This window comes from Ylistrum balloti, unplaced genomic scaffold (genome assembly GCF_031769215.1).
Source record: "Ylistrum balloti isolate Yb309-2 unplaced genomic scaffold, AGI_CSIRO_Ybal_v1 Utg369642, whole genome shotgun sequence".
NCBI classification, from domain to species: domain Eukaryota; kingdom Metazoa; phylum Mollusca; class Bivalvia; order Pectinida; family Pectinidae; genus Ylistrum; species Ylistrum balloti.
In genome coordinates, this window is record NW_026781902.1 from 817,272 (window position 1) to 832,377 (window position 15,106).

The following is a 15,106-nucleotide window of genomic DNA, read 5'->3' on the forward strand; positions in this document are numbered from 1 at the left end:
ATCTATGTTTTTTGTTAATAGGTGTCATAATGAATGCCACGGAAGACCGTCTTGAGTACGTGACATGCTCTTCACAGATACCTGAAGACAGACCTGACTGGCTGCCTCGTTGTGTCGGCATGTCAGACAGAGTCAATAACCACAGGTGAGAAAATCAGATTTCAATGTGCATTTCTTTTCCATTTAAGAACTCTGAATTGAAAAGACTGCTTTCTAAATCAAACTATGGCCTTGAAATTTTCACAAATCAGTGTTGTTACTTCATTATCTTAATCTTTAGCAAGAAAATTCTGTGGATGGGCCGAGTATGACATGTACATATATATAGTATTAAATACATTTGCTGTCTGGTAAAATTTTGTTTGGTCAGATAAAAGTATCCTGTGTGTTGACTGCAAAGAGAGAAGATATAACTGTTTAACATTACGGTCTGGTCAGCCTTTATAATTTTTGCAGACACTGATATCCCATTAACCCTCTTAACTGTGATGAATTTTATATGGCAAACTTTTTGTATTACGATTTTTTTTTCCCACAGGAATATCATTGATGGTCCAGGTTCTACTACAATTCTCAATGGCAATGATCCTGGAGACGAGACGCTGTATACACGAGCCAATCGTTACATCTCTGGTATGTCTTTGTTTTTGTTATTATAATATGGCTTGATTCTACTTCAGTAAAATTATATTTCTTTAAGAATTTAAAGGAGGATCAATAACTATGAATATTTAATCATGTGTGAAACCTTTTACTCTACTTCCAGGTATCAAACTATCACATAAATACTTATCACTCTTCATTCATGTTTTCCCTGAATGTTACTAATCTTGACTTAATTTTGTAAAGCAGTGCAAGCCAATAAAAAAACAGGTTTTTAAGTATAGAAACCTCTGTTACAGTAATCCAGAAACATTATAATGATATTTTGTTTTTATTTCTCAGCCAATTGGAATGGTACAAATGATAAGGAGACAGGTATACTTGGTTACACAATAACAGTGGGACTACATTATTGTGAGGACATGATTCACCCCCACCACGACCCCCAGAAGCACCTGTTTGATGAGTCACAATGGACCTTACAAGCTATGATATATCCACTTCCTGCGGGTTATGATCCCTTAGATGGTGAGAGTTTAGTCAATTGTGTTTACTGCAAAGAGATTTTTTAGTTGGTTCAAGAAAATTTCGAAAGATTATTTCCAGTAAAGTAATAATATTATTTTGGAGCTAATTAGAACATATTAATTTTACAGATATTTAATTGTGTGTTGAGATTGAACATAATATATCTATGTTGAATGAAAAAAAAATTGTTTTTGAATAATTTTACAGACGGAAGATATTTCATTTCCCTCCGTGCCTTGAACAAAGTGGAGTATGGTGGACCGTTGGTAACAACTATCTGTCACACAACCCCATACATCATTGATAACTCTCCACCAATTATATACGAAATCTATAACATCACTTACAATGAAATCACTACACTGCTCACAGCCATGCATAACTCTACGTAAGTTATAGAATTTAAGTCATTTAAATTAAGATTGATACTCACCTATTTCATCAGGACATATCATTGTACAATTTTTAAACATTTTCAATATGTCATGATGTGTGCAAAATTATAGTTGTGCCTTCAGTAAGTTTGTCCATATGTTAATGTGCTGATTCATTTTTCAGATACTTTGAGTACTGATTTAAAAATAATTGTGTTTATACTCTTTTCAGGATACTAGGTAATCTTCTGAATTTCAAGGTTAATAATAGCATATCATTTCGAGTTAAAGTTTTCAGAAAGATGATAAACTGAATTAGCAATTAACTGAGAATAAATAATGGAGTTTGGAAGTTAGTGTAATAGACCAATGATTAACATACCAATATTTAAAGGAATCAATAGGTTTAATAATGACATTAAGTAATTGTTTCCTCAAAAATGCATAGTAAACATATATGTTTCTTCCTAGGTTTATTTCAACTATAATCTTACCAGGCTAGATTGCTATTTCATGCCATTTAATTGGAATGTTTTGATCAGTATTCACTTTAGAATAAAAATATACAGATTCAAAACATCGTTGACTAAATGTGATAAAACCAATGTTTTAAAAAACTTACTTGATTTCTAATATTTAAACACATGTGCCTTATTGTCCTTAACTTCTGTATACTGTGTTTTCCAAGACAGAAACATTGCAAACTAATAATCTTTTCCTGTAAAAAAACCCACTTAAAAACATCCTCATCTCTGTAACTTGCATTCCCTTAACTTAAAGATTTATCTTATAACAAAAAACTATTCAAATTGCACTGTCAGGTTTTAGGGTATCTACAGAGTTAATTGTTAAAACCAATTATAATCAAAGATTGATTGGTTTTTACAGAACTGATTACTAATAGATGACCTTTTTTTGATTACAGAGATCCACAGTCAGGATTAGAGTATAATGACATATGTCTAGGTAGAACCACTCGGGACTGTTATGTCTCCAATAATCTCTGGGAGCGCTACTCATACAGCCCTTCTATCCTACACTACTACTCGCTACCCGATGGAATTCCAGTGTGGGTGAAGATCAAGGCCATCAATTACGGTATGTAGATAAAAAACAATGTCTTTACATCATCATGCCCCTAAATGGGATACATGTATATGTGAACATCATCATTCCATTGAGTTAATTAGTTAATTCAAATGATTGGCCTTGACCCACTTTCAAAGTCACAGAGGTCCAATGTGTGGAGAATTTTTTCTTCTTTCAATAAGCAATAGCTCCTGAGTCATGTAGTAGCATGCTTGAGGAATGGGATTTTAGATTTGCTGAAATTATTTTACACACTGATAAAGTCTTTTGTGTAAGCTGTGGAATGTCTGTGTAGCTGGTGAACAATTCTTGCCCATTGGGTCTCTTGTTTGTATTTACTGCTGAAAATATAGTGAATCTAAACTGTTTTAATCACTTTATAACTGTTCCTTCTACTACTACTGTTACATTTTTAACAGGTGTTTAAAATGAGACAACAGTAATTATTACCTGTTACTATATAATGAAAATCAATCAATTAATTTTGTGAATATTTTTACAGTGGACTTAAGAACCATCAAAGTGGCCAACTCCCCAATCATCATTGACACGTCACATCCGTTCCCTGGAGTTGTGAATGACGGACCTATCTATGGAGTTGACCTTGAGTATACAAAGGACTTTGATTCTGTATGTATTTTATTCTACTTAGCCATGTTTTCTAGAACGATAGCAGTGCTTGAAACCTCTTCTTCTAAAGACCTGTTAAGACTAACTCTTAATATTGTGAAAACATGCACATGAAATCCAAGTCAAATTCAGTGATCCCTCTAAATGTTTTGATAAAGGGTGTGATCCACATTTTTACTTTCTGAAATATACCAAAAGTGTCTTGTCATATAAACTTACTCTGTTTTAGAGGACAGATTTACTTCTCAATTAAAGCTGAAGTCAGTAGTTAGACCAGTTACCAGAATTTAGTCTCTGTTTTAGAGGACAGATTAACTTTTCAATTAAAGCTGAAGTCAGTAGTTAGACCAGCTACCAGAATTTAGTCTCTGTTTTAGAGGACAGATTAACTTTTCAATTAAAGCTGAAGTCAGTAGTTAGACCAGCTACCAGAATTTAGTCTCTGTTTTAGAGGACAGATTAACTTTTCAATTAAAGTATAAGTCAATGTTTCCATCAGTCACAACTATTTTGTCTCAATGTTTAAGGTAACGGGTTCAGCCTAAATCCATAAACAATAATCAAGTTAACACAACACCACTTTAGCTTGTGTCTTTAAGAGACCAAATAGTTTTCAGTCTTGGGTGTAATATTTTGTTACCATTTGACAAGATGTTTTTGTGTCTATCTAATTTTTTGCTGAATACTCTTGACAAATTTTGAACATTGAAATCGTGAAATATATATAGTGAGACACAGATTTATGTCATTTTATACATACTTGTACTTGTACCTAACACAGCTTTATACAGTTACATACCATGCATAGATGTAGCACCAATGACAATTGAAGATTAAAAAAAAATACCCTGGTGAAGCCTCGCATCAGAGGTGGAACTAATTGGCCAATGAATATAACCCGCTCTGGTGAGTCGTGGTGTTTGCTGTGATTGAAACTTACTTGGATTAACTATGACAATTGAATAAGTAAAAACCAGTTGACAGTGACATTATACATATGTGTTACCAGTGACAATTGAATCAAATAAAAGCTAATTGACTGTGACATCCATGACCATGTCGACTGACTTTTGAAATCACTAAGCTACGATTAACTATATCACACAAGTATAACAGTGCATATTGCATTACAATTATTGAAATAATTTCCACAGTCTTATTGTTATCGATCAAATGACCAAGAATGATTGAAATTGTCACATAACCGGCCTGTTGTGTCATGTGTTGTACAGTCCATTCAGTATCGTAAAACATATGTAATAACACTATTCTTGCCCCATAATTGTCTGAATAGTGAAACTCGTACCATCCACATTAAAGTAAGTTTATGTGGTTGGGAAATTTCACATTATATCAACACTCTTGTAAGATCCTCTCTTTGCAAAATTTATATCATCAGATTATCATATATTAAGTTATTCTGGTATTACGAAAATAACATGTGATGTGGTACGGTATGTAAAATTGAGTCAAACCCCAAAACATCTGTTATTTTTGTTACCAGCTATGTGTGAACTGGCAGGGATTTTATGACCCAGAGTCTGGAATAGCTTACTACCAAGTGAGTATGGGATCAGTCGACAGCATCAACGTTACTGACATAGCAAATCTTACCCAATACACTCGCCTTGACCACGAAGCATGTGTCACTCTGAGTCCGGATAATTATCTACAACATAACAGAGAGTACTTTGTCACTGTGTGGGCATACAATGGAGGACACAAGCAGTTAGCAGTAGCAAAGATATCGGATGGAGGTAATATACAATTACAGTCAAACTTTGTTATCTCGAAAACCCCATTCAATTTTGTCAATCCCTGCAACCAACCCTTCAAACTCAATTAAATGGAGTACTGGGTTATCCCCAAGTTTTCCTACAGTCCCACAGACATTACAATCAATTTTTATCTGTATTCTGATATACAACATCCGTCTTAGATAAACCATCTAACTGTTCTGCTGCAGTCAGTATCAGTTTCACAAACAATTGTCATTTTATGCCGCTTTCCATTTTATGTGGGCACAGTGTATAAAGTGATATAATGTCCACTTGTTACATCCCCTCCCCTCCCCTCCCATCCTGTTCCATGTCGTTTCATCCTGTTCTGTTCTGATTGAGTCAATGTCAGATTCTAAGAACTTCTCCTCAGATATGGTTCATATTTACTCCATAGTATCTGACGTCAAATTTTTACACGTTATCAGGTTTTTGGTTTGGATAGAAATGGAGGTGTTCTTGTCTTACCGACATTCTCTGGTACTACATATATGTTTATTTTCTTTAAAATGTACTTCTACACAACTCTTACCCATTGAAGGATCTCAGATTCAGATTCGATTCTGTTGTAGGTGTAAGAATTGTCCTTCTGTGGTTTCTACATTGTTCAGCATAGTTACTACATAAATATAACCTTTCAGTCACATGACACTTTGAAGGAGTCATTGAATAGTCTTAAAAGTGGCTGACACTGTAGTGTGACTGAAACTGTAATAAAGAGACAAAATAATCCAAAAAAAGGGAGCCAAAAAACAAACAACAAAAGCAAAAAAACAAACAGATAGTTGACCACAAAAATTGGCAATAATTGATTGAGGTCTTAGAATAGCTAGCCTTGTCTAGCTTTCTCAGTACTCATGAATATAATATTATCAGTGTTTTACTGCATGCAATGTTACTGTAATAGGAATGAGTAATGAAAATCACTCCGCTATTGGGGTTTGAACTAGCAATCCTTCAGTTTGTAGGGGGGACACTCTATCGCTCATCTGAAGGAAAATTGCGACTAGCTAAGGCTCAGTAACATGATATGTACTCAATTTCTACATCACCTTATCATCTACTTGGAATACTTAAGTTTTACTTAGTTGAAGTTCCCATTTGGTTAGTTTTTTATGCTCCCGGAAAGGAGAGCATATAGTCTCCACTTTGTCTGTCTGTCAATGGTCCCGCTGTCCGTCCGTCTGTCCATCATAATTTTGTCTGGAGCATAACACAAACACTAAAGAGGTTTGAACATAAAAACTTCATAGGTAGATAGATCACAGCAAGGAGAAGAGCAGTGCACAAAAACTCATTTTTGCATAATTCAGGAGTTATTGCCCTTTGTTATGTTTTGTTATTTTTTCATACTTAAATTTTGTCCCAATCTGAGAACATAACCCATCTCTGACAATTATTGTTTTAAAGAGTTCTTTTTTATAGAAATGATAATCATCTAAACGGTTATGATAATTATGTACCACCAACATTTCAGAAAAAAAGCCTTGAAATATATATATTGTATGCACTGCACTGGTCAACATTTTGTATCCAGTTCCAGCTCTCATATCATGTTTGAACAAAACATAAAGCACTCAAAATATTGTACTCTAATTTGTACTTTGGTTTTACACAGTTGTTTGTGACCTAACTCCCCCTGTACCTGGTGAAGTGGTTGATGGTAACATAGAGAACTTTGAAGATCAAGTTTACACAGCTGCACGAGCAAAGGTCGAAGGTCAATGGAGAGATTTCTCTGACATTGAGTCACATATCAAGGACTATAAAGTGCAAGTGCAGAGAGCAGTGTAAGTAGGGGAAATCTTATTGTGTTATTATTGTGCTATATCTGTAAATATATAAAGGAAAAATCTGCAGCCATTTTATAAATCTGTCTTAATGGTGCACTCTGCTGTATTATACAACTATATATATGGTGTATTTATTTGTATACATTATAATTTGTACACAAATGGAAATAGAACATATACTACTATGAAATTTCATGTAAGTGCCCATTTAGCTTTTGTACAAAAATTTGATTTTATTCATAGATTGAAAATGTCTGTATAATTTTGACATTAGTTTATTGAATCGGTAGGAATAAATTACTTTTACATGGAATGTACATTTTGTAGAAATTTGAGTATGGACTATGAACTGCTGAGGGATTGGACTACATTTGATAACGAAACATTCAGTGTGAAGTGGTTGAACTTTCACCTGAACCATCGAGACAGGGTTAAGCTTGTTTTGAATACAACCAATGGAGCCCTAAACACTATCCAGAATGAGACTGATGGCTACGTTGTAGACCTCACCCCTCCCAAATTGTTCTATCTAGGGGACGGTTTGAACCCTGGAATGGACATTCAGTTCCAGGTAAGGTCAATGTTTCATTGAGACCTACAGCTTAAGGAAAGATCAAAGGTCATAGCTGTAGTTAAGTCCATGTCACTGTTTTAGTCAGTCTGAGGTCAATGGTAAAACATTACCAAGAGTTTCAGGTAAGGTCAGCATTTGAAGTAAATCTGAGGTCATTGTTAAAATGTTACCAAGATTTCCAGGTAAGGGTGAAGGTCATCATTGTTTGAAGTCAGTAAGAGGTCATTTAGTCCAACAGTTTAAGGTAATTTAAAGGAAAACTGAGGGTACAGCTTGATGACAACATTGGTTTAAAAGAAGACACAGCTAAGGTCATTTATTTAGAAAGGAAACCAATGGCATGATCAGAGAGAGTTTTAGATAGAAAACACCACATTAAAAAAAAGCAGGAAGTTTTATCTTTAGGAAAGTGAAAAATTGTATTACTTCAAATAGATGACAGGCAACAGGTAAAGGAACATGTATCTATGGAGGGTCCAGTCCAGGATCTAGGATGCTTGTTATAAAGCCATTAAAATGCCAAACTGTGCATGCATTTTAAAGCTTATCATAATCCTGCATTTGATGTCCTTTTGTTACAGGCTGATGCAAACAGTTTATCTGCTAACTTCAAGTTTGAGGATGTCGAGTCAAACATCAACCACTACAAGTTCCAGATCTATGAAAAGAAAGGAGGATCTCGCACTCAGATTTACCCAGGCAAGTCTCAGTTATGCACCATAATCCTAGCTATGAATATTCACAATGGTAGAACTGCTTTGACAGACAAAATCCTTAAATACAAATATGTCAATCTGGCTGTGTAAAATTTCATTTGCTTTTTTATGGACAAGAAATCTTACTTGCTTCTCTGCTATTAATCTTTTATGATATAGTAAATATCCTGAAACATATTTAAGCATTAGGGTTTACTGTGTCCCAATAGCTATTTTTTTGCTTGTATCATTATACACAGATTCACTTCATGTTCATTATGACCTCTGAGGATTATATAAATGGTTTATATATGTGTGAATAAACTTTTGTCCCCATGTTGTTGGTTCATGGACAAAAAGGGAGAAATTTAAAGGAGGGCAAAAATTTCTCTTTATACAGTAAACTCTAAGATATGAAGGTTATTATAAGCTTAGGCCTTTGACCATTCTTGAAATAAATTTTCAACAGACTTTTCCTCCAGCCTGGAAAGAACTTATATGAATATTTCCAATATTTTACGTTGGTTTTGACTTCGTCATGCTATCAGTTAAATTCACTTACAAAACAGTAGAAGGTACCCTAGTCAGAGTCCTACTGTGAGTGATATTTCATTCTATGTACAGTAACACAAGGGGAGTGGCTAGAATTGAATGATGACCCAGCTCGAACTGTCTTCACTCATACCACATCTTCACTTAGTACTGGAAGCAGATACAGCATTCGTGTCGGAGCTATCAACAACGCCGGGTTTGTGGCAGCGTTTGAAACGGACGGTGTTGTTATCGACGTCTCAGCACCATTGGTATCTATATTCTAGATCTCTTTACAGCTCTATATGAACCTAAACTGATAATAATATCTATCATTCTAAACATGCAGTAAGTTCAAACTTATTACTTATTTCTCTTGGTCTGAGTTTGACTTCACTGAACAGAAATATATACGAGGCATGGGCTAAATACAAGATGTAGTCTTGTAACATCCAGTAGTTTTAAATACTTGAAAGAAATGCTACTATGTATATCAGTATATGAATAGAACGTTGAAAAAGGAATATTTGAAAAACTCAGTTTATTTGACAAAGCAGTAACATAGAAATAATGGAGGGTAAAACATTGTTGAAACAATCTGGCCTGTTGTCAAGGAATCAACTTTAAATAATTAATTAAAAAGATCAGGTGATGCAGTGGTAACATGTTTACCTTTTACCAGAGGCTTGATTTGAACATGAAAAGGTAAAGGGGGCACCTGTTTAACCATGTGTTTTTACCAATGTACCATGGACTCCTCCTTATCACTTCCCTTTGGGCTAACAGGAAATTAAGTCTATAGCACTTATACAAAACACATCCCTTGGGTTTTGCACTTCAGCTTGTAGCTTAATTTATTTATATTCAAAGGTAATAAATGCATACATTATGAAAATATCCTGTAATAATCCCGATTGGCTGACATACAAATTCTGACTCTTACTTGTATGCTTATTATGCTGAATAATAACAGATATAGGTGGGCTTATTGCAAGGCATGGTCTGATTTTATGTAAATAACATACTCGGAATTTCTTTTTTTAAGACATTGTGGGTTAGGGTAGGAATCCTCAACAATGATTTAGAGGAAAAGGTTGAAGGTTATGTGTGGCAGGCTGATCGCACTGGAATCAAAGCCAAGTGGTTTGCTACAGATCCTCAGTCAGGAATCATTGGATACAAAGTAGCAGTTGGCACCACTCAATGTAAGGGACAAAACTCTCTATTGATATCAATACTCTTATCTGAAAGAATAACACAGCAGCATCTGTTAAATATTTTATGATAACCAAATATTTTTTTCTCGTTTTGATACTTTCTTGTTGAGGAATATTTAGAATAACACAAAGTACTTTTCTGATGATTAATTCTAATGGAAAAACATATACATATTACATCTTTGACGATTAGTTACATTTTTTAAAAGTGTTATATTTTGTATTTTTGATATTTTATTATAATGTCTAAGTTACAATATCATTTTACAAACTAGATGGCACAGACAAGCTTGACTACATAGAAGTTAGCGACAATGATGTGTACATTGCCAACCTTGACCTTGAACTTACTGACCTGAATACGAAGAGTCCAGTTTATTACGTCTCTGTCAAGGCCATCAATGGTGCAGGAACTGAGAGTGGAAATGTCATAACATCTACACCCATTGTAGTCGTGGAGCAGGATACCGCAGGTATGTTTTCTAAAAGACACCTACTTTCTGTAGGGATTGGTTTAATATTTTTACAAGTGAAATCAGCAGTTTCTCTCTTATATACAAGTCTCATTTTCACACAATGAAGAAAATGTCTTTCAATTATTAGTGAAATATTTCTAAACTTTTATAGTTGATGTAGGCATAAGCCATGATAAAATTCAGGTTAAAAAAACCACTGGTCTTTCAGCCATGGACCTAATATAGCAATTGCAATGATATTCACATACACATTGAAGACATACCTCAGACATGTTCAAATATTGCCACAATTTTTTCAGGAAATATATTAATGTTGCTAAAATTTGGATTTCGAATTGAAACAAGAATCCAAATTTAGAATTTGGTAAAAAAAATAATCCAAAATGAAACCTAAAGTGCCCAAAATGGTGATTTCTCTGACACAATGCAGGATATATATGTATCATAAATTAACTATTATATTGCCTCAATGTGGGCTTTACTGCAACAGATGCCAATGTTGAATCAAGTGACTGGTTTTGAATTAGATTGAATTAGAAGGAAGAAAACAATATAGCAGATCATAAAGAAAGTCCAATCAATGATGTTTTATTTAAGGCCGCTTATGAATTAGGGGTAAATTAATAATATAATCATAATGTTGGCCTAATTGATTCACCTCGGTCAGTTGTATTGGGTCTTCAGCCTCAGGTCAGTATGACAGACCTTTGGCTAATAACTAGTTCAATATTGAAAAAAAAAAAAAATTATATAAGCTGAGAGTATTGAGGGTATGGAGTTTTCATCATATGTATATTCTGTTACAGGTTATGCTATAGATGGTGCCGAGGGTCTGGAGAGTGAGAATATCATGTCTATGGATATTGACTACACAATGGACTTCTCTGTGGTAACCACCCAGTTTGAGGGCTTCACAAGTGACCTCCATGGGGTCATGGCTTTTGAGTGGGCTGTTGGTACCAGCCCTGGGGGTGAGGAGGTCCAGCCCTTCATGACTGCAGGAATTGTACATGAGGAGGACGAAAACATTCCTGGAGATGGTTTGTTCAAAGAAAATAACCAAATAAAAAAATTATAATATATTATTTGAGAGAATGCAGTTAATAAAGATATAGGTGATGACTATTGTTAATACAAGATTTATTCTCACAATAAAACTATTTGTAATTGGTCGATAGTTTATGAGTCATAGGAACTAATTTCTTGTGTCAATTTTATGATATAAGGTGTAGCCAGTAGTGGATTTGCTCAGGCCACTGTGCAGTTAACAGCCAACAAGACTTACTACACTACCATTCGAGGAAGGACAAATGGAGGAAACATCCTACAGTCTACGACCGATGGTTTCACCATTGATCTCACTCCACCCAGTATAGTACTGGAAAGGTAAACTACATTGATCACATAGATATTGAAATACAGGGTCATCCTGGAAAATGACTGTATAATCAATTCTATTGTATAGTCATTACATTATTTATGTAGATGATGTTCCTTGTAATATTTGAACATTTTTTTTACTATAGTAAATCCAAATATTCATTTTATAATTTTTTAATACTAACCATAATTAAAGAAATGTTAGGCGATTCTAATTTTTTCACGATTTGAGGATGTTATAATCTGACCAATATCAGGTTAATCTGACAAAGTGTGATAAGTTGATGACACAGTGTATTAGAAGTATAGTGAAGTTATTAACTGAATCATTGTTGTTAAAGTATCTTATATGATATGATACAAAGATTCTTTTTCTGACAGCTTGACCGACAAATTCGCATCCGATACAGACATAACAGAGGGTGCCACCATATACCAGGAGTCCCCGGACTCCATGACAGCAAGTTGGCAGTACAACGACACAGAAAGTCCAGTGATGGAAAGCTGGTACACTGTGGGCACTTATCCATTCGCAGATGACATCAAAACAATGCAGTATGCTGAAATTACCTCACTTGGATTAAGTTCAATGCCCCTTGGGTCAATCACACCTGAGGTTACAGGTATGTGATTATTTCCCCTCATTTTATGATAATATTACTTTTTCCTTAATGTCTATTTTTTCTCAGAACATTGTCTTTATTTCAATTAATTATGTGGAATGTTTATGTGTCTTGTTTTAATTTGCGTTCTGTTGATATCTTTTTTTTCTGTAGTCATATAAACTTCTCAACATTCGTTAGACTTAATTTTGAACATCAGATCAGTTCTTCGTTCATAATTTCTTAACTTCAAACTATATTTTTCATAAGGAAAGAACAATATTATATTTTGCATACATGAAAGCATGATATTATCAACTTTTAAAATGAAAATATTTTGTGCTAAGTTTGACAAATACAATTATTGAGGACCTTTTTCACTTGACAAACAACAAAATTTCACCAATGTTTCTTCATTCAAGAATGATGTTATTTGAACTCTATTAAAAAGAATTTCCTATTATCAATAATTGCAAAACTTTTACCAATGTTGGATGTTAAGTGAATGTTATGCATTATTGAAAAAGTCTCCTTACTTTTAGGAAAGCCCAACATTCTAAGTGTGTGGGCAAAGAACAAGGCAGGGATGATAGAAGGTGTGGCTTCTGGCTCGGTTGTGTTTGACAGTACTGCACCACAGTTAGGTGACGTAACCTGTCCAGATTATGTACAGGTAAGGTACTAGGAAGATTGAAAATGTCTTATTTAATTTGTGCATAAAAATATTTTTAAATGTAGCAGGGTCTTGGAGGAAATTTCAAATAAAAGCACACAATGAAACCAATTTTGCACTCCATAAGACTGATATTGCTGGTACTGTTACCAGGGTATACCCAGAATCCTAAAGACAACAAGTTCTGTGGTCAGTGTGTTTATCCCTGATTTAAATATATTAGCCTGCAGTTTACGGCTGAATGTTTTGGTGCTTTATTAAATATCTCAATGATCTACTTGATTGCAAATTGATAATTTTGTTCCTCAGAACTTTGTCAATGTGTGTTAAATTTTTTGATAAATAGACGAGGCAGTAATCTGTTTCATTTCTTCAAATGAACCGTTTCCTCAACAAAAGGAATGCACTATGAACAATAGTACGACATCATTGTTTGTGGTTTTTGTAGCATCATTGTTTGTGTAGCATCATTGTTTTTGCATGCAACAAGTACTTAGTATCATAGTAGCAAGATATAAAAAAAATCTAACAATTTGGTGGAAAAAAGGGAAGATAATTGTAAATAAAACCATTATTTCATGATTATTTCGATCAAAAGGTCTGTCAATCTATTTGATATAAAATCTATCATTGATATGTGTTATTGCAAGTGTATAAAACTGTAGGTTGCTGTATACTATATTTATATATATATAAATATTGTATAATAACAATAATAAAAACAAGGAAAAACAAATAAAGGGAGATAATCCCTTTATTTGTTTTTCTTTGTTTTTTTCGCTTTCTGTGTTTATAAATTCACTTTCATTTCAAATTATATAATTTACATCATTTTTCTTAAACTTTGTTAACTTTGGCTTCGTGGAGAGAATTTATATAGGCTTTGCCTGTTATTCAATCCACACTGACTGTACCATCTTTGTCAATAAAATTTGTTGAAATGAAAAGGTCTGTCCCTCAGTAGTGTGGTAGAACTTCAGAATTGTGCCATAGGTTATCCATTCTACTGAGGGATGGTAGCATCATTTGCATACACTTAAAATACATTTATCTATTGCTATTAGTTACAGGTTTTATGTCTTGTATAGTTTGAAAATGTTTTTATATCCCTGCCATTTCAGGCTTAAGGGGACTGTACATATATAGTGTTACCCATGACCCTTCATTCTATTCCATTAAATGCAATTAATGTCCAGAACCTCCCAACAGATTTGACTCATATTTACCCTACCTATCATAACGTCAGATTCTACATCTGATTCTGCTTTGCAAAGGACAGGAGAATTCCTGTCTTGAAATCTTGAAAAGTTGTAATATGATGTCACGTTGACCTACTACTTACAGCTGAATGCGCCTGTGTTGTGTACATGGACGGGCTTTTTTGATGAGGAGAGTGGTATAGACAAGTACCTCATAACCATGGGACAGATAGAGGGCTCTGACGACATCTTCAATGGCGGCGAGGTGGAGGGCAGCATCACCAGCTACTCCATCACAGGTAAACATACAAATGTGTACCAGAGACAGTGTATTTCCCACTGGGTGTATTGAATTACATACCTTCACAATTATATATATTCAACATTTTGTGCATGAATAATGATTAGTAACTCTACAAGTAGTATTAGTACTTACTCAAGCAGTAGAAAGAAATTTAGATATTATATAAGTAGCAATGTTTAAATACTGCAAGAATAGAGATCTGTCTCAAATTATGTTAGAATGTTTTTTACAAATAACTGAATGATGGAAAAATTTCTGAATATGGACATGACTCGCATGAACCTTATTGTCAAAATGGTTGATTCACATTTTGAATTTTAGGTCAGCCAATTATAGTTTTATCTATGGCAATTAAAATCAATACCCCCTAAAATTAGAATTGAACAGATAGTTTGAAAATTGTGAATTTATAGATTTTAGTGGTGACCTTATTTTAGTGGTTTTCTAGATAGACAAATGTATAAGGTATCTCTTGTGTCCATGGCTTGTAAAATTGATTGGGCAATGGCTTTGTTAGGTCTAGTATGGAAAGTATTTCATTAGAATTGCCTCTTATGTTAACTAAATAATAAGTGATATTTCAGTAAACCTTGTACGATACCCAAAGTATTCAGTTTTCGTTGAGGGTTGCCACCAATCTCTAAAGGCTTTTCATGGAAG

General features: G+C 34.1%; 1 protein-coding gene across 1 annotated transcript in view; it reads left to right on the top strand.

The window, feature by feature from the left end:
* LOC132554742 (uncharacterized) overlaps window positions 1-15,106 on the top strand; it is a 182,423-nt gene that overhangs the window by 140,544 nt on the left and 26,773 nt on the right. Inside the window, exons 164-181 of the mRNA XM_060219054.1 lie at window positions 22-145; window positions 539-633; window positions 946-1,131; window positions 1,339-1,519; window positions 2,431-2,603; window positions 3,097-3,224; window positions 4,729-4,981; window positions 6,621-6,792; window positions 7,123-7,366; window positions 7,951-8,068; window positions 8,689-8,867; window positions 9,641-9,800; window positions 10,088-10,285; window positions 11,095-11,328; window positions 11,515-11,674; window positions 12,050-12,291; window positions 12,813-12,943; window positions 14,288-14,441. Coding sequence (XP_060075037.1) covers window positions 22-145; window positions 539-633; window positions 946-1,131; window positions 1,339-1,519; window positions 2,431-2,603; window positions 3,097-3,224; window positions 4,729-4,981; window positions 6,621-6,792; window positions 7,123-7,366; window positions 7,951-8,068; window positions 8,689-8,867; window positions 9,641-9,800; window positions 10,088-10,285; window positions 11,095-11,328; window positions 11,515-11,674; window positions 12,050-12,291; window positions 12,813-12,943; window positions 14,288-14,441 — 3,132 coding nt within the window. The remainder of the gene's footprint in view (window positions 1-21; window positions 146-538; window positions 634-945; window positions 1,132-1,338; window positions 1,520-2,430; window positions 2,604-3,096; window positions 3,225-4,728; window positions 4,982-6,620; window positions 6,793-7,122; window positions 7,367-7,950; window positions 8,069-8,688; window positions 8,868-9,640; window positions 9,801-10,087; window positions 10,286-11,094; window positions 11,329-11,514; window positions 11,675-12,049; window positions 12,292-12,812; window positions 12,944-14,287; window positions 14,442-15,106) is intronic.